Consider the following 20,656-nt stretch of genomic DNA (forward strand, 5'->3'; position numbering starts at 1 on the left):
TGAACAGCTAGTTCCTGAGATCCCTCTGCCGGCGTAGCTGAAGGCGTTCTAGACACGCCTGGGAGATGAAGTTCCCCGCGGATCCCGAGTCGACTAGGGCAACCGCAGACAGAGAAAGAGCAGGGGTTACCAGGGTGACCATGAGCGTGGACAGGTGAGTAATGTCAGAAGAAAGCGTAACCGTACTCACCGTCCGACGAGGAGGCCTCACAGGACATTGGGCCACACGATGTCCTCCCTTACCGCAGTAGAGGCAAGCTCCAGCCGCCCACCGACGCTCCCTTTCCTGACGAGACAGCCGCTGTGAACCGAGTTGCATGGGTTCAGGTTCAGGAGCCGATGAGACTGCAGTAGTTGGAACTGATTCGACCTCTGGGGATTTGCAGGCTGCCAGGTGCTGAGAAACACGAATGGATCTCTGGATGAAAGCCTCAAGCCCCAGAGAATCATCATATGTGGCCATTGCCAGCCTGAGCTCCTGATTCAATCCCTTTCTGTATACAGCCAGCAGCGCTTTCGCTCCAGCCAGCAGATGCCGCCAGAGTGCGGAAGCGGAGGCTGTAACCCGACACACTGTCTCTTCCTTGGTGGATATTCAGCAGCTGATCGGCAGTTGACGTATCCCCGGGGGCGGTGCTAAAGACCTCGGTGAAGTGCCTCGTAAAGGCCGCGTATGTCATCAGCGCCGGGCTTGCGGCGCTCCAGAGCGCTCTAGCCCATGCTAGCGCTCTTCCGGTGAGCAGCAAGATCAGGAACGCAACCTTAGCTCGTTCATTCGGAAAGCTGTGAGGGTGCATCTCGATATAAAGGGAAACCTGGAGCAGGAATCCATGACATTCCGCCGCTTCTCCGGAAAAAGACGCCGGGAGAGCCATCGGTCCGCCGGAGGGTGGTGGAGCTTGGTTGGCGGTCGCCGGTCGGAACGCCTCCCGGAGCGCGGCGGTGAGCTCCCTCACGAACTCAGACATGGCAGCAGGCTGGTCCTCCACGAGACCAGACGCGGCAGCGGGCTGGTCCTCCATGTTGAGGTAACGCGGTTCTTTCTCTTGTGTTTGTGTCGATCCGTTCTTCTGTCAGGCGCTAAGAACGTTCTGAGACCGAGTGAATTCAAAAAGGGCTTTTCTTTAATAACAAAAGCAAAAGGGGCAAGGCAGAAAACACAGAAGACACACACTGAAGCTAGTAAGCTGGAGAACAACTACAACTGAGTAGTTTGGGCAGTCCGGTATGTTAATAAGCCTAAGCTGTAGAACGGACGGTGGGAATGTGGATAAGCAGGGTCTTTATGGTGTGGTGACTGATATGGACCAGGTGTGGAGGATTAGTAAGTTGGTGAGCTGCTTGGAGTGATTGGAGGGGTTGGTGTGGGCGTGGCTGCTGGATCCCTGACACATATGTCCAGTGTTCCCTGACCCTGTAATCATTCTAAAAGGTAGTTCAATTAGTGGCTTCTCAGTTTTAACAGGACCATGTAGATAAACAATGCCACATACACTATGTGGACAAAGGTATTGGGACACATAACTTTTGCAGCCATATGTGGTTCTTTCACAAACTGTTACCACAAAGCTGAAGACACACAATTGTAAAGGATATCTGTCTGGGAGAGGCAGCGAGTCATCAGGAACTACCGTTACTTCCGGACTATTAAGCCCACCCATATATAAACCGCACCCACTGAATTTTACAAAGATTTTTATTTTGAACATAAATAAGCCGCACCTGTCTATAAGCCGAAACTGTCTACACTGAAACTAATGAACTTTACACAGGCTTTAACGAAAGACAGTGTCTGTTACACGGTGTAACGGGTAAAATATGTTGTGGCTCCTTTAAGAGCAGAGTGATATTTTGGGAATAGCCAAGACCGAGGAATATGTCCTTATTATTTTCTGATGCTGATTTCTAAGTTTCTTTGACTAACCGGTAACGCTGTTGCCAATAAAAATGAAAAAGCACGAGTTTTGGAAACCTGTCTGTGCTTATATGATTTCTGTTGTAACTGGAGTTAGCGAGCTATCCCTTGACCCAGACTAAACGCGTTACAACGGCTTGTATCTAAACAGTAGCCTACCAAGAAAGTCATTGTTCACTGTCTTCCTCCTTCCGTGGAAGTTTTTTTCTCCCGATGCCGCTCAGAACACAGGTTAGGTGCGTTTTTTTGTTTCCGTTCAGAAATTTCATTGGTCTAATGTTATGTCGCTCAGTTTTTTGGCTTGAAGTTTGTAAAACCAGGAAAAACCCAGAAAAAAATCCATAAATTTTGAAGCCGCGGGGTTCAAAACGTGGGAAGAAAGTAGCGGCTTATAGTCCGACAAATTCGGTATATAAATACTGTTGATTACTGCCTGCTTGATAGAAGTATCACCCAGCCATTGTGGACTTTATTTCCTACACTTAATTTACATTTAAAGGCTAAATCCTCTTTACACTTCAAAAAGAAGAACAGTATAAAATTTGAACAAAATTTGTCCTGAGTTCTTTTTGACTCAGATGAACCCAAACTACTTTATGTATTTTGTCACTGCTATGCTGGTATAAACTTCTTTATTACAATCATCATTGTCCTCATCATTTTTTCTTACAATAGTGTACCGTAATTTCCGGACTATAAAACGCACCCATATATAAGCCGCACCCACTGAATCTGACAAAGATTTTTATTTTAAACTTAAATGAGCTGCACCTGTCTATAAGCCGCAGGGTAAAATATGTAACGGGTAAAATATGTTGTGGCTCCTTTAAGAGCATAGCATAGGTATTTTGGGAATAGCCTGGCGCCGCATTTTTACCGCAATTACTGCATGTGTGGAGACCGAGGAATATGTCATTATTTTCTGATGCTCATTTCTAAGTTTCTTTGACTAACCCGTAACGCTGTTGCCAAGAATGATAAAAAGCAGGAATTTTGGAAACCTGTCTGTGCTTATATGATTTCTGTTGCAACTGGAGTAGGCGAGCTCTCCCTTCACCCAGACTCAACGCGTTACAACGGCTTGTATCTAAACAGTAGCCGACCAAGTAAGTCATTGTTCACGGTCTTCCTCGTTCCTTTCACAACAATTTCTCTCTGGAGTTTATCTTTTGGCATCATTGTGCATTTAAGAAAAACGTTTTTTCTCCCGATGCCATGCAGCTCAGAACACAGGTGAGGTGCGGTTTTTCGTTTCCTTTCGGAAATTTCATTGGTCTAATGTTATGGAGTTCAGGTTTTTGGCTTGAAGTTTGTGAAACCGGGAAAAACCCAGGAAAAATTCATAAATAAGCCGATTCCTTGTTTAAGCCGCGGGGTTCAAAACGTGGGAAAAAAGTAGCGGCTTATGGTCCGAAAAAAATACAGTATGTTAACTTACCTGATTGGACAGGTGTCTCAAGAGGAGTGCCACACTTAAATTACTGGGATGGGTGATGTTAACATTGTAGATCCTGAAGTGGCTACATGGTGATGACCAAGTGGGAGTGAAAGACTTCTGAGTGTGGCATGACTCTGTGCGATGTCCATTAGGAGGAGATGATGCCCATAGAGTGGCAGGCAATTTTAGGACTGATAATGATACCCATTTTCCAGTAGAACTGTCTCTAAGTGTCATTACAACATGATAAAAGGTTAATTTACTGAGCTGATCATGCTATTTGAGCATAGTAAGGTCATAATAAATGTTAAAACGCTGAGAGGTCAATGACCTGGTTAACTAAAGATAAATGACTTTGGGAAGAAACAATGAGTTCAACAATAAGGTCACTTCTGAGTCACTGAGCCATTAGCATATGCAAGGATACAAAGCCACCTTATATTTGGTAGACAGATATCATACATTTTGTTCACAAGTGACAGTCCTTTAGTCCACTTTAGGGCCATGAGCAGCACTTCATCATTGACTTTTGCACACTGTCATCAGAATCACTGTGTACAATAACCAGAGAGAGGAGTGCATTCTAGCATATTGGATTACTTAGCATCTCCAGGAAAAACCACAATAGACAGTGAGTTGAATTGGCATCAGTGAAAAGGCCAACCTATTCCCTCACAACCTTTTGCATATCTGACACACCATTTCTGAAGGTAGACGACATCTTTCTCTGCATTTATACTCAATATGGCAACAGACGAGGCATCCTTGCACTATTTGGATGAGCAGCAGAATAAAGAATCGGCTCTTGGGCAATAAGGAAGACTTAATTATGCTCAGCATCAGTTAAGGATCAGTGAGTTCAGTTGAACCACATCTGATGCCAGGTGTGACAGCTTCCAGATTCTTTCTCTGTATATCTGTTTAGTGGACAAAGGAGAGGTTGGTGAAGAAAACTATGTTGCTAGAGATTTGGATAACATTGCACTCTTGCAGCACCTGAATATACTAACAGTACTTAGCCCTAGGCCTGCTAGTCAGCTAGAAGGTAACGTGTGGGAAGATAGAGGAAAACCATCAAGAGAGATTAATAGAGCAACTTTGACAACATACTGAGGGAGATTTAGGCATGCTTGGCTACTGACCCACTTGTCAAAAGATTCTTAAGTAACTAAAGGAGGTCATCGTCAATGGGAATACAGGTGAATGGAGGGTAACCCAACCTGTGCCCCTGTATGTATATTCACAAGCTCATTGTTGGAGAGTGTGATAGGGCAGGGGAAACCCACTCCAGCATGCTATATGAGAATACTGTTATCTAATTGACTTAAAAAGTATCTAACGTTATAATAATGAATTGCTTGCCAAGTTGTTGTACATCGGTAACCCATAGATGAGTTGACTAAAAGTGAAGAGGAAGCAAGACACACAAATAATGGAAGTGCTAGCAGAACAGAGGACTTATTGATATACCTTTTGAAATCAGTAAGAGGGGGCTTTCACCATTTCCAAAAGTAAAGCATTCCAAAAAATTGGGGTGTCTTTGACACCTGTGACATTGTATAAAGAGACTAGATGCATAAAACTCACAAAAAGTATCCAGGTGATTATGAAATTGCTGCTGAAATGAGGGGTGAAAGAGCCAATATGCAAAAGGCTTTAAAATTCCGCAAATGCAGAAGAGCCATCATGAGCACCTTGAGAAAAAATAAAGCCAACAAGCATTTCAAGTTCAAATAAGATTTGTGCATAGTGTCTCGCAAAGAAATGGCATCCCATTCAATTCCCACTGCACACACAGGTTTCCTGGGATAAGCTCTGGTTCCACCATAGGTGTAACAAGGATCAAGAAGTTATAAAATATGAATGGTTGAATATTATGATATAAAGAATGACTTAAAGAATTTAATGATGTAAAAAATATGCTTACTTTAGCTTAAGTGGCAGTTTCTCCACTAGCCTCCTTCCACCTCTGAGCCAAACTGCACTGAAAACATTAACAAGCAACTTTGTTCTACTGGAATCATTTTTGAGCCTAAAACATCTGAACAGATAAATACATCAAATGAGTACAAACATGCAGTGGAATTGCATTTCTGTGTGCAAATGACAGTTTTTAAATTAGTCTTAAAATTATATGATTGTACTACATTAATTATACTACAGACACAGACAAAGACATTTCAGGAATAGATATGTGGTGGGTGGCATGGTGGCATAGCAGGTACTGTAGTTTTACCATTTCATAGCTTCACAGTGTCTGGTTTGATCCTGAGCTTGGGTTAAACAATGCATAGGGTTTTTGTACATGTTCACCCTATAGTTTCATCTGGTTTTTGGGTTGCTCACACCCACAAACAAACAAGTAAGTGGGTGAGCTACATTCATTTGTCCTATATGTTGGTGGCCCACAATGAAATGACATCCCAATCAGGGTGTTTTACCCATTTCATGCTCAGTTTACCCTGAATAGACTCTGGATCCACCATTACCCTGACTAGGATATAACGGTTTTGGAAAATGAATTAGTAATTCTTCTCATTTGCGGCTTTAAAAATGTATCAACAGGTATGGATGAGGTTTACTTTTCTGTACTTGAGCAAAAGTATAGACCCCTTGTTTAAATATGACTTCAGTAAAAGTACTTTATTTTGGTACTGCTGGGTTACGGTTCTGGTCTTATAACAGGTTCTTATTTAACACAAATACGATGCACTTACAAAATGTACTTTACCATCTTGTGTATGAAATTAAGAAGGGAAGTATTGTCACAAAAAAATGGAACATGCACTGATTGTGAGTTTAACCTGTTTCCCAGTTGATGGCATTGATGGCCAATGCACATAATGCGATGCCCTAGATATGTCAGCCATCTTGAAATCATTTTCTCATCCATTGTTAGGGTTTGGTAACCCTTTTCCTTTTCCTTCATGTTAGCAAAGTTGCAACTGTTGAATGCATGCAATAGTCCAACATTCCACACTTTATTGTTTGATTTGAATGAGTGCGTACTGATCTGAGCTCAGGAATTGCATTTGTCCCTGTTGGGATGTAATTATTCGTAATTATTATAATAGATTATAATGTCATATTGTGTAAGATTAGATTAGATTATAACTAATCAATGTACAGGATCTGTGTTTTTTTACTTTTTTTTACTTTTTACTTTTTTGCCGCTCAAACACACATGTACATCGCTTATCGGATTGTGACAAGGAAGTACCCACTTTACACAGATTTAACTTTTCTGACAGATTGTTTAAAATACATTAATATTATTCTTTTTTTTTTTTACTGTCCCTCACTGTTTATTATTCGGAAATCAGCATGCTGTAGTACGCTGTCAGAGGGTATGAGAGAAACTGCATTTCCCATGATGCCTTTGCTCATTGCGTGTGCGAGAAGCTTTGACCGTCTGCTCTTGGATCGGTGTGCATGTGTGTGTGCAAAGTCTGGGTGTCTCGAGCTTGTCTTTACACCACGGTATCATCATGTTGACGCTTCCACTGAGATATTTAGTCAGGGTGAGTATAAAAGCATGGGTTTTATTTGTATAATATATTTGGATTTTAATGGTTTTGGTGGGTAATCCGCTGGAGTAGCTAAACTGTGTGTGTGTGTGTGTGTGTGTGTGTGTGTGTGTGTGTGTGTATGTATGTATGTATGTATGTATGTGTGTTATCTCACTGGTCTTATGGTGGGATTTATAGGATTGCATGCTTTGGCGTGCACGTGCGCGTTCTAAAAGCCGTAAAATTCCAAACACGCTGATCACCGGCTCAGGGTTTAGCCTGTTAGCTTCCCCGTGATGCGGTTTGCTAGCCGCTTTACACCTAATAACAACAGTCACGTGCTACTAAAGCTAAACAACGAGCTGTTTTTTTTGCCGCTGAGCAACTGGTTAAAAAAAATAACATTTTTATTTACACGTCCTCACGTGTCGTGTTTTGCAGTTTGCCACGCTAGCAAGAAGTTTCACAAACTGCAAGCCTGCACCCAGCTTCCAACTGAACTGAGTCCTGGAAACGTTTTTACTTATCACGACTATACTTCTACTTTTCTTAGTTTTGTTTTCTTTATCTTTTTCTGTCAGACTGGGAGCGGTTTGCCCTGTGGGTTTTGGGTGTAGCTGAGATTATAAAGCTGTAGGTGTAGTGCTGTAGAAGAACTTGCAGCGGAGTGAAGCGCTGATGCAACTCTTTCATCAGAACTTTTCAGGGGAAAGTCGCGAGTGCACGATCAAGAAGTCGCAAAGTGACGTCACGAAACATGTCCTCATTGTATATTCAAGGTTACTTTAAGAAACCTGTTCAAATTGTATCATCAGTACATACTGTGGTCCAGCTGTAGGTAGGCAACAAGTACGATGGTGTGGATAATATTGCTTTTTATTCAGCAGACATGCATATTGTTTAATACTTGATTGTGATTGGTTGACATACGTTCTACGGTGTGTGGTAAGTCTTCATGTCGCCAAGCCTGGATGAATTTTCCGGGTTGCGTTAGGAAGGGCATCCATCCTAAAACGTGCCAAATCAAATATGCGGATCACGAATCAGAAGATTCTATACACTCTATTTCCTCATCAATATTTTCTAAAGAGGTCACGCCATGACTTATCTCCTATCGGTTATAAGTCTTCACATGATAAGAATTCGCAGGTTAGAGTTCACCAAATTTGACTTTTGGGGTGCAGAGAGAAGCAGAACTTCTTCACTGTTCGCATGCGCTGAGTCAATGGAGAAAAAGTGTCATGTGACAGCAGCTTTACTTGAGGAAAACCATTTAGTGAGGGGAAAAACACCTTAAAAGGATTAGCAAAAATATTTTTATTAAATATCAGCAGTGATTTGGAAGCAGGTAGGTAATAAGTATGACTGCACACATTATGCTTTTTATATATCTGTTGTAACTACATGAATATTACCTATGCAGCAATGATGAATACTTGATTTTGCTTGACAATATGCTTAAGGGTACAGTCAATTTTTCACATTAAAACAGCTCAAGTTGTTCCTGTCAGGTCTTGAGACAACACAGTTACGCATCATTTCATCTGGTTAACTGAAATGATTGAAAAGTTTACTTCCTGTCCGCCACAGAACCCTGATCTAATAACTAACACACTGGATTAATTATTTATTACTGCTGACAATGCAACAAGGCTTGAAGATGATTGCTAAAACTTAACAAGCTCTTTTTTTGTTGTTGTTTTTTTATTGTTTGAAGGAGAAAAACACATGGTGTAATTGCATATTTTACTTAAAATTGTCACTTTTTGCTTAACTGAAAATTCAGACACAGCATGGCCAAATATTTAGGTTTTTTTTGCTAATCAATAAATATAATTCCAAAAGGAACATTTTATTAATCAACACAAGCCTCTTCTGTCAGTGCACTTGTTACCAGGTTTTGCCCCCTTTGCCCACCTGTACCCTAAACTACAGCTGACTGAAGGCTCACTAACAGTACAGCTCCAAAAGGTTACTCATTCTCGCTCTAAATGTTATTCTCTCACTGGCTCCAAAAGTAGCACCACCGGCCGTCAGGGAATGTCGTCGCGTTTTTGAGCGTCAGTCTGCTTCAGTTTCTTTTTCCGCACCGTTGGCTCCGGTTGGATGCCGTCAGCTGATTTTTGGTTTATTCTGCATGTTGAGCGGCGGCAGAGCTCATCGGCGAGAAAGAAAACTCAGATAAGCTATTTAGCTTAATGAATGAGCACACGAGGAAAATAAAGGGACACGCTTGTTGTCATTCTTGCGCTTGTCTGAGCAACTTAACAGACATGATTGCAAAAAGCTACAGAAATCTATTAGTAATGATCGCAGCAGGTGTAAACGCTAGCTTTTGCAGTCGTAGCTTTTCCAGTTTCCTGTTTGGATGCGGTATACAGTCCACCTGCTGGTATGGGAAAGTTCTGTCTCTTACGCAAGCGCAGAACGTACACGCACGGTGTATCATTCGGTGCAATAATTGACCTCGTTTGCAGCACAATCGGGCCGATGCCATTCCATTAAAAATGCCAAAAATCGGCCAAAAGTCATTGCCCTGAGAATCCTCTAATAATAAGTCATAGACATTATTATAACTGTGGTGATGTTGGAAATATATAGCAGTGTGACATATACCAACTCTAATGACAGTACAGGTTATTATAGCATCAAAGCAGGGAGACAACATCAGGAGTGGGATATTCAAAAGCACATATGGGTGTGATGTGAGGTTTTGGCCACCGAACAGCCTAGAACTTTCTTCAACTTAAGGACCGAAAGATGCTGAGCTACACGGAGATTGGCAGGAGCTGCAGCCAATCAGAAGAGTTTGAGAGTTTACACAAAGCAAATAAAAGCGAGTGTGTGCCACATTTTGATCTGTCCTACCTTTTTTCTCTATAATAATTGTGGTTTTAGAAGTGATGGCTGGTTATTATATTGAAAAAGGATGGCTTTTTACAACCTTCCAGTAACGATTATAAAAAAAAATGATTATGATTGAGCATATGGTCTCAGGCATAAAACTGTTACACATGCAGATAGGAGCATACTGATAGACAGATGCAGGACCATTTGTCATTCTTTAGTCTCAAGCATAAATTTCGAACATGGTACACAGAATAGCTGTTTGCCGTTGAACAGCACATACACACAAAAAAAGTGTCAACTATTTTTAAAATGTTTATTCAGAATATGTATTACTAGCTTATTTACTTTCTACTTAATATACACTTTGGGAAATGAAAGATCGAGGAAGTAATTTTCTTTGTTCATGTCCATTATACTAGTTATTATATAATATCATTATACATCACACGTCCATTTTTATTCACTGCTGAAGACCTTTTTGACTTGTTAACTGGGTTTGTATAAACGAGTCCTAGAGCCAGTAGGCATTTCAGCCTGTGTAATTACATCTCTTCCTACAATAGGCTGTGAGACAGTACAGTGTGGGTTAAAGTGAATATTTGGGAGCACATCAAAAAAAAAAAAAACTTTGGTAACATAATCACTATGAGAGGTGTTTCAAGAAAATCAGTTGCATTTAATCAGAGAACCTTTTGAGCAGACACCTGTATCAAAAACCACCACCCAAATCTGATAGGGCAGAAACGATAAATCAGTTCTATCTCAACTTTTATTGCTGAGGATCAGTGCCCTTCCTCAGTCTACAGGGAAAACAAAAAAACAAAGCTTTCATTTTCTGCTATACACCTTAGAGCCAAGTGTAATATCCCACATACTCAGAGACACCAACTCTGTACAGGGACACAAAAGTATGTGGATCTGAGTTGGCGTGAAATGCGGTCGAGTTCACAGGCATCTGTTGCCACTTGCTGAGAAGAAAAGAACCTTGTCGTTGAAAATTGTAGTAGCAATTGCTTTGAGATTTTTTTTGTATGATCTTTATTTTTAACCTCTTTTAATCAAATCAAATTGTGAGCCAAGAGAATATTCTGTCTGGTAGATTTTTCCAATTCTGAATATTGGTATTGGTGTGTGAGTGTCTGTCTGAATACTGGATTCCTGTAACCATACAACTGTAACCATAGTAACATGCAGTCACAATCACATACAGGGTGAGGCAGATATATAATATATATATATATATATATATATATATATATATATATATATATATATATATATATATATATATATATATACACAGTGCCCTCCACAATTATTGCCACCCCTGTTTAAGATGTGGTCGTGGACTTCTAAAAATTCTCCTTTTTTTTTAAAACAACATAGAACCCAAATGCAAAAAAAGAGAAAAATCCAACCTTTCATTTAAGTACATAACTTTGGTGGTAAAAAAAAATCATACATTTAGAAAAAAAAAATAAACTTGAAATCATGTGTCCCACAATTATTGGCACCCCTAACAATTCCTCTGAAAAATTTAATTGTTTTTTTTTTTTTAAATATATTTTTCTGTAGTTGCTAAGGTTGGTCAGGGTATCTAGGGACTTTTAATTAGTAATTCATGATTTCCTGTTTCCCTGGGGTATAAATATGACGTGACACAGAGGCCTAATTCTCTTACCCATTTGTCAACATGGCAAAGACAAGAGAACACACCATTCAAGTAAGGCAGATGTGTGTCGACCTTCATAAGTCAGGCAATGGCTACAAGAAAATAGCCACTCGCCTTAACTTGCCGGTATCTACAGTCAGAGGAATCATTAAGAAGTTTAAAACAACTGGAACAGTGACAAACAAGGCTGGAAGAGGTCCCAAGTTTATCTTGCCACAACGCACAGTGAGGAGGATGGTAAGAGAAGTATTTCTCAAGCTCACAGTCACAGAATTGCATCAAAGAGTGGCATCTTGGGGTCACAGAGTCTCCAAAACAACCATCAGACGCTCTTTACATGCCAACAAGCTGTTTGGGAGGCATGCAAGGAAAAAGCCTTTTCTCACTAACACTCACAAACGTAAATGTCTGGAGTTTGCTAAGCGGTACTGGGACTTCAACTGGGATCGTGTGCTTTGGTCAGATGAGACCAAGATTGAGCTTTTTGGCAACAAACACTCTAAGTGGGTCTAACGTAAAACAAAAGATGAGTATGCCGAAAAGCACCTCATGCCCACCGTGAAGTATGGTGGAGGATCTGTGATGCTGTGGGCCAGTTTCTCTTCCAAAGGCCCTGGGAACCTTGTTAGGGTGCATGGCATTATGAACGCTTTGAAGTACCAGGATATTTTAAATAAAAACCTGATGGCCTCTGCCAGAAAGCTGAAGATGGGTCGTCATTGGGTCTTTCAGCAGGATAATGATTCAAAACATGTGGCAAAATCTACACAAAAGTGGTTCAGCAGTCACAAACTCAAGGTCCTCCCATGGCCATCTCAGTCCCCAGACCTCAACCCAATCGAAAACCTGTGGGCGAGCTAAAGAGAAGAGTGCATAAGAGAGGACCCAGGACACTGGATGATCTAGAAAGATTGTGCAAAGAAGAATGGTCAAAATCCTCTCTCTGTGTTCTCCAATCTTGTGAAATGTTATAGGAGGAGATTAAGTGCTGTCTTGTTGGCAAAAGGAGGTTGTACAAAGTATTAACATCAAGGGTGCCAATAATTGTGGCACACATGATTTCAAGTTTTTTTTTTCCTAAATGTGTGATTTTTACCACCAAAGTAATGTACTTAAATAAAGGTTGGATTTTTCTTTTTTGCATTTGGGTTCTATGTTGTTTTTAAAAAAAGGAGAATTTTTTGAAGTCCACGACCACATCTTAAACAGGGGTGCCAATAATTGTGGAGGGCACTGTATATATATATATATATATATATATATATATATATATATATATATATATATATATATATATATATATATATAAAATAACATTTCTCTAATAACTATCAACAACTCGTACATAAAATAACGAACATAATTAGCTTTTTTTTTGTACAGTTTTACTCTGGAAAAATTGATGACAGCTTTAACTTTTTTGGCAGATGAACACGCTATAAACTGGATAATCCTATTTTAATGCGCTCTGTGATGCTTCATGTTAAGGGGTTCTTTGTCATTCACATCATGCATTACAATTGTAATGCTCACACTATAGAGACAAAAGTATTGGGACACCTGACTTTTCTAGCCATATGTGGTTCTTTCCCAAACTGTTACCACAAAGTCAGAAGCACTCCGTCTGGTGTAAATGTTTCTGGATGCATATGGTTTATATGGTTTGGAGTGGAAGATCTTTAATGGCCTTCTATAGAGCTATTGAACACCTTTTGGGGAAAAATTAAAACATTGACTGCACCTCAGGCCTCTTCACCCTACAGCAGCACCTACCTTTACTAAACCCTTGTTGGTGAATGAGCACAGATCTCCACAAGAACATTCCAAAATCTAGTGGACCATCATCCCAGAAGAGTGGAGGTTATTATAACAAATGTCGACTAAATGTTAGAATGGGATGTATAAAAAGCACATGCAGATCCTATGATCAGGTGCTCTGAAACTTTTGTTTATATTGTATACATCTGTGAGCAACTGTTGAGTATTAATGACTAAATAATCTTTACTTTTCCTCTTGTCCCTGTGAGGTTTTTGTGTACTTTTTGTATCTGTTATTGTTGCTTTCATTCAGCTCAAAACAGTGTGTCCTAGCTCAGTTCTGATGCGGGAAAAGTTTTAGTTCCAGTGAGAACAGACCACGACAGGAAGGCGCATACAAACTCTCGGGCTGATATCTACACACCAACTAGATCAAATCCTCTGATAACAGTGATTGGATAAAGGCTTCAGAAAATGAGGTCAGATGATTTGACTTGGTTTTGACTAAAGCTTTTTAAGACACTCCGTCAGTTTGCTTAAAGATTCGTTCTTTGGACAAACTCATCTACAACGCCTTTAATACAGTATTATTATTGTTTTTAATTCTTTTCCAAATCCACTATCTCATGCTCTTCATTTAATCATGTGACTTAATAATTAACTTGTGCTTGTGTAATACAGATGAGCCAAAGCTTGCCTTTGTTGTCCGCCAATGAAATTGATTCCTTGGCCGCACACCCCTTCACTGGGTTCAGATGAGACGGACCTGAACAACCTGACCCACAAGAAGTATTTATAATTAACTCAAGTTTGCTCCTTGGCTAAAGTTTCTGTATGCACTTGGAGACGTGGTGGCTGCTGGAACAGTTGTGTGATATAAATAATTTTTCTTTTTTTAAATTTGATTTAATTCAAAAGAAAATACAGTATTTGTTTATGCAATCTCTAAATCCTTAAGACGTCTTTATCAGTTTCTGAACAACTGTAAGATAAAGCGTGCTAAACTGCCATATTTGGATCAGTCTGAAGGTCACTTAATAATTGATTAGATTATATATTTTAACCGTGTTTATTTTTAGCCGTGCTCTGCAGAAGTCCCAGATTTGCAGACATGTACGGGTTGGGAGGGGAGCGCTCCAGCTGGCCGTGTTAGCGTTGGCACGACACCGCTGTCAAATCCAGAGCTGATCGAGTGCGCACTCAAAAATGCAGAGTTACTCTAGATGCATATTAAACCGATTTTTTTTCCTCTCTGCACCCACGACGTTTCCCCCCCACTCCGAAAACAGCTGATGAGAAGCAGGTGAGTCGTTTCAGAGAGTCACCTCAACGCGACCAGATGTGCCCCATCATGCACCACTGAACACTGGCTGACGGAGAGCGACGCGTTCCAGGATCGCCACTTTTATTCGACTCCATCTCCAGGATTATGGCGATAATGTTCCCCAGTCTCGGCAGGAAATTGGCTTTTCACCCTCTTGATTGTTCTGTGTCACATGGAGAGAGCCGAGGGCTATAGAGAGCAGAACTCTCTTCCTACCTTTCCATCTCTCCTCTCCCTCATGCTTCATCCCGCACTCGTGCCCCCCCCCCCCCCCCCTTCTCTCTCTCTCTCTCTCTCTCTCTCTCTCTCGCTCTCTCTGCCCCTGGCCTGTGTCATCCTCAGCCAAATCGGCGGGTAATTTGTAACGGCTGCTCTCCTATTAGTCCCTGACAGGGAAAGAAAAGAGCATGTGTCACTCTGACTGATTCTCCGTTTTGCTGACACTTTTCAACTTTCCCTATCCCTCTTCTCGTGCTCTTCCTCAGTCACCCCGCGTTACAAAGCTGATTGTCATCCAGCAAGACCTTGATGGACATCAGTCATCTGTAAAATTGACTCCTGCCCTTGAAAACAAGAAATAGAAAACCAAAAAAAGAAAGACGACATCAAACGAAATTACTTTAGTCCTTTTCTTTTTGGACACATACAAACGTGACAGAAAGAACAGATGTGAAATTGCAAAATGACAAGTGTGTGTAGACATCGTATCAGTCTTGCCAAGTAATAGGGAGCTGCGTATTTCTGCGTGTATTTGAACTCTTCCAATGGATGGTACAAAGTTTGCTTTCAGAGGCTGCAATCTCTATCTATCTCTCTCTCACTCACTATCTCTCTTTCTCCTGCCCCCTTTCTCTTCTCGCTTTCTCAATTCTCCAAAATAGATCCAATCTTTAAGATTTATCATCTTGGTAATTTTCACCCAACCCCTTCAAGAATTTTTCGATACCGTTTAAATTTTGATTGTGCTCTTAAGAGACACGTGTGTGTGTTTAGGCACTAGTGTCATCTATAGACTCTTTGACGGAATGCAGTGCGTGTGTGTGAGTGATTCAAGCTGATTGACAGACAGTTCAAAAGCTTTTGTAGAATCCCTCAGTGCTTACAGGTTGACATAACTCGTGGGTTGTTTGTGTCGCACACACACACACACACACACTGCAACTTTCCTCCGGTTCCCCCTGTATCACAATAGTTATGTGTCCCTAGCGAAAGAGCAGACAGCAAAGGACAAGTCCTATCAGAGAGAAATGACCTATGCTGTTTGTGTGTGTGTGTGTGTGTGTGTGAGCGCACGCACGAGTGTGTGTATATGTCGGCACGTGCACGAGGTGGCCCATGAGAGTCAGGCGGTCGCTCTCAGCGGATGTGTCGCTGGCACGAGGCGAAAGCTAGAGGAGCTGTGCCACTCCTTTCTCTTTCTCTCTGTATTAGGGTGCCAGTGCATCTGTTATAAGTAGCTCCTGCTCTCATCTCAAACATACTATGCGTGTGTGTTTGTGAAAGGCACTACACGGTGGAAGGGTTTTGCTCTTTGTTTAAGAAACATCTGCAATCTGATAACCGTTCAGCGTCGGTGTATTTTGCGCACAGTTTTTTGTAATTTATATAAATAATATTTAGGACCAATGCCATCGTCATTGCCCTTTCACGATATCCACATCTCCGTGAGCAGGTCACTCGGTGTCTGCACAGTCCTGTACAAACTGATTTTCTGCACCTCTGCGGTTTGTGCTCTGACCGGCGAGCTGCGAATCAGGGCTCAGCTGAGCACACGTTCCCCTTTAATTACACTTGAAAGCCAACTGTCTTTGCAAAGAGCATTTTGTCTCATTTGTATGCCTCCACCTAACCGTGTACAGTACTGGCTGTACAGTAAAGACATGGCGGTGAAAAAACATCTGGATTGTTTTTAGAATGTGAGCGTTACATTCATCTAAGAAACGTTTTAATCATTTATACAAATGCCTTCGGTTAAATGACTTCATATAAAATGATTTTCCAGGGGTGCAGTCAGCATTCCAATTTATCCCAGTAGTTTTGAGGTCAGAGCTCTATAGCAAGCCACACAAGATCTGCCTCTCCACAATATGCAAACCATTTCTTTATATATGTCTCTGGATGCTCAGCACCATCCAATTGTGTGACTCCAACTGCATGGTAACAATTTGGAGAACTACATGGCTAGAAAAGTCAGGTGTCCCAACTTTTGTCCATATAGTATGCTTTTGTAAAGTTGCTTTGTGACAGTGTTCCCTGTTAAAAGCTTTATTTGAATATTGTGTTTTGCATAAGCAAAGTAAACCGAGACTGTAGTTCAAAATCAAGTGAACTGAGCTCTCAAAGGCTTTGGTGCTAAGATGATTTTCCTAAATTCAGCACTTATAATTGTGTTTTGAAGGTTGCTTGATTTAAATTCATTGTGAAACACTTTGACATTATTGCCATATGTCCCAGACACACACCCCCAAGAACAGCAAATGAGAGCATATCTGTGTTCTATAAGCTTTAAGTGCTAAAATAATTTAGCGGCTGTAAATGGAAACCACACACAGCTAACACCAGTACAAGCAACAATATTAATGCTTTTGATTATTTTAATATAATACACTTTAATAGGAACACCGGAACATTCAAGCCTTCATTCAATAGAGCTGGATGGGTGAAGATTGGCAAAAGACCAGACAATGTTTTTCCAGTCTTAGATTCCTGTTCTTAGCTGACAGAAGAACCTATTCCGTTGTAGCACAATCTGCCCCGTCTTGGCATGTTGTACATTTTGAGGTGCTTTTCTGATCACCATGGATGTAGTGCTTATTTACATTACTTTAACCCACCTATCAGGCTCAAACTCACATCTCTGGTCATTCTTTTCTTCTGACTTCTTTCATCAACAGCATGCTTTTTTCCAAAGACCCTCTGCTCTGCTTTTTGTTGTTGTATAAACTATGATCTGCGTTGTTTAAAAAAAAAAAAAAAGGAACAATTTCTCAGATATTAAAACTGATATGTCTGCCACTTACCCCCCTACCCATGGATTTTATTTTATTTCTAAAAGTAAGCATTTTGAAGCTTTTGACTTTTCAAATGTTTTATTCAGTGTTGTATAAAAATATTTTTAGTTTTTTAGTAAATTTAGCATTTTTCTTGTTTTATGCTATGTGCCTTCTACTCATCATGAACCTTTTTATTTACCAGCAAGAATTTGTAGCTTATAATAATGTACATAGTTTAACATTTGGCATTTTCTCATCAATTCTAGTCACACTTCTGTAGTAGCTCTAACCTGTGATTTATTTTCTGAAGACCTGATTTGCTCTTCGAGCTGAAGTAATCAACACTTTATTCATTATGTCCAGTTCCCTAAGGACTATTATGATGCTCGTTAGTGTTATTTATTTCCTCACAAGATTTACCTGTTTACAGTATTTACCCATTATAGCCCTAAGGCACCCTAGGTGCATGCTTTCCCTTATAAGATGGCTCCTGATGAAGTGACCAGGAGTCGTTCACCCGTTAAGCACAGCCAGTCTCATACATCGTCTCCTAATGCTCCCACATCATTGAGCTAATTGTTTTTTAATAACGTTTTTTAAATGAAGCAGTTCATCACGCTCCTGGCCTCCCGTGCAGCGCGGCGCATTGGCGAATTGGAAAATGGATGGGGTCGACACTCCATTATCTTTATTACTGTTAGTTATGATGTTCTTGTCTGTTTGTTTGTTTATTCTGCACCGACATTGCGCAGGAAATTTTCGCCAGGAACAAGAAGATTCCAAAGAAAGGTTTTACTGAAATTAGTAACGCTGAACCATTCTTTTTGCTAACATAAGCACACCCTTGGAATAATTTTTAATATGAAGAGAAATCTAAAGAGAGTGCCAGAGAATGCAAATGAGTGGACATAATGATATGAGAGAGTAAAAGCGGGAGTGGAAAGAGGGGAATACGGAGAGCATGATTTAAACTCTGTTTGCACTGTCTGTACATGAGGAGGTGCGGTAATGTAATTATTACTAGTGTGTTGAGATTTCAGTCCGTTCCCAGTTCATCTTTTCATTCATTTTTACTGAATGCACGTTCCCAAGTCTGGAAGGATTCAACGTGCTTATGGAACAAGATTTCTGGATTTCCAGTATGTAAAGTTGCCAGAGGATTGATTATCAATTGCAGTAGTGTCTTTAGGATTTATGGGTTCATGGTTGTCAATCAGAAATGAGTCACATGACCATAATGTGACAGTTATTCTATACTGAGAGGGTTACTGAGGACAGTTTGTAGCATGAATACAAACCTGCCTCGATGTGTCCCACACAACAATAGAAGCTCAACTGATGAACTGTGCCATTGCCGTAAGTGGAAAATATGTAATCATTGCTAGACTGAATGTTCGAGCTGTTTGAATAACGGACAAATATAATGCTATAACAGAGATTAAAGCAACTGCTTTCCCTTAGCTACATTTGCCATCTCATCTATAGTTCATTTGCTTATCTGACTTTGCGATTAAAATATTCGAAACTGTCTGTCCAGGTACATTTGATGGACCGTTCTGCATGAAAATAAATGTAGCAGAAGACTGGCAAAATAAATGTGAATGACAGCCTTCCTCCAGCAGAAAGTATGAGATCTAAACAAATGGTTACTGGAAATGCATCCATAATGCAAGATGGGACGTGTCTATACGGCTCAGGTGTCCTGCCTTGAGCCGATCACACAGGATGCATGTTAATGCCAGGTGTTGAATGAGGTTATAAGATGACTGACAGGAACCGATCTTTCAGGTCATTTGTACATCTTAAAACTATTGGACCATTTAAAGATTAGATTCTCTAGTCGCCCTTGCATAGCAATGAATCGTTATTGTTTTCTCTCATACAACCCTAATTCAAGAAAAGAACGCTGGTTAAAATGAAAATAAAAACAAAATGCAACGATTTGATCTTAAACTATTATTTTATTCACAATAGAACATAACTCGTCGAATTTTCAAACTGAGGAAATGTGCAATATTAAGGAACACTAGGAACGCCAATCTTAATAAGCACTAAAGTGCACTTTTTGAAGGGATCATACTTTTTCAATATTTTTCAATAGGCTGGATGTAAAAGAAAAATTCAATTGTGGTTTTTTTTTTTTTTTTTTTTGCTCACTGAGAGAATATGGAGGGAAAAAAATGGGTGTTACAGCCTGAGTGTTGTTTGACTATATGCTCTTATCTCTCATACATTCGTATGTTTTGGGATGTAAACCACGATTATGCATTCTGTGCTTTAGGGCTGCAGCTATCGATTATTTTAGTAATTGAGTATTCAACCGATTATTCAATAGAATAATCGGATAAGTACTTTTTAATTTAAAAGCTAAAATAAATATACAAGAGAAAATAAGACGGGTCGCTTAAAATGAACAAGTAATTTGTTTCCTTTTTAGAAAAATGTTTGTTTTTATTGCTGAAATTGCATACAAGCTTATCTGTGAAAACTAAACCTATTTAGTGCATTTTTGCCATATTACATCAAAATGCAAATACAAATATATAATTAAATAAAAAATGTAAATAAATATAAAATATATTTTTAAATATAAATTTTTTTATTATTATTATAAAAATATATTTAATATATAAATTTAAATTAATTTCAGATAAAAAATTCAGCTTACTCCCAAATGTGACTTTATTTCTCGTAACTCTGACTATTTATTTTATGTAAACATTCAACATATTTGGTGCGTCCACTGTTAACCATGTTGATGGCCAGAAGTTTGAAGCTGTTGGTGTATGAACGAGGCTCCTCTGCTTCACCTGTCTTCTTTTGTCCCCTTTCAGAACTGATTGTTAGACAGAGTTCTCTCCAGGGATCAGAGGCTTAATTTGATACCATGTGATTCTATTGATTGTTGCCTATTTCATTTTCAATGTGTAAAGCTTTCTGGCACTACCAAGAAGGTGATGCTGCCCGATTGGCATAAAAAAAAAAGTCGGAATTGTGAGAAAAGTCTAAATTAAGCAACTTTTTTTTTTTTTTTATGTGGAAGAAACGGGCTATCATATGATATCTATATCTATCTATCTATCTATCTATCTATCTATCTATCTATCTATCTATCTATCTATCTATCTATATATATATATATATATATATATATATATATATATATATATATATATATATATATATATATTTTTTTT

General features: G+C 39.8%; 1 protein-coding gene across 1 annotated transcript in view; it reads left to right on the forward strand.

Moving 5' to 3' along the window:
• Window positions 1-6,726: 6,726 nt before the first annotated feature.
• shmt2 (serine hydroxymethyltransferase 2 (mitochondrial)) overlaps window positions 6,727-20,656 on the forward strand; it is a 34,250-nt gene continuing 20,320 nt past the window's right edge. The window contains exon 1 of the mRNA XM_046853106.1: window positions 6,727-6,874. Within this exon, the coding sequence (XP_046709062.1) occupies window positions 6,842-6,874 (33 nt within the window). The 5' untranslated portion in view covers window positions 6,727-6,841. The remainder of the gene's footprint in view (window positions 6,875-20,656) is intronic.

Source organism: Silurus meridionalis, chromosome 1 (genome assembly GCF_014805685.1).
Source record: "Silurus meridionalis isolate SWU-2019-XX chromosome 1, ASM1480568v1, whole genome shotgun sequence".
Classification (NCBI taxonomy): domain Eukaryota; kingdom Metazoa; phylum Chordata; class Actinopteri; order Siluriformes; family Siluridae; genus Silurus; species Silurus meridionalis.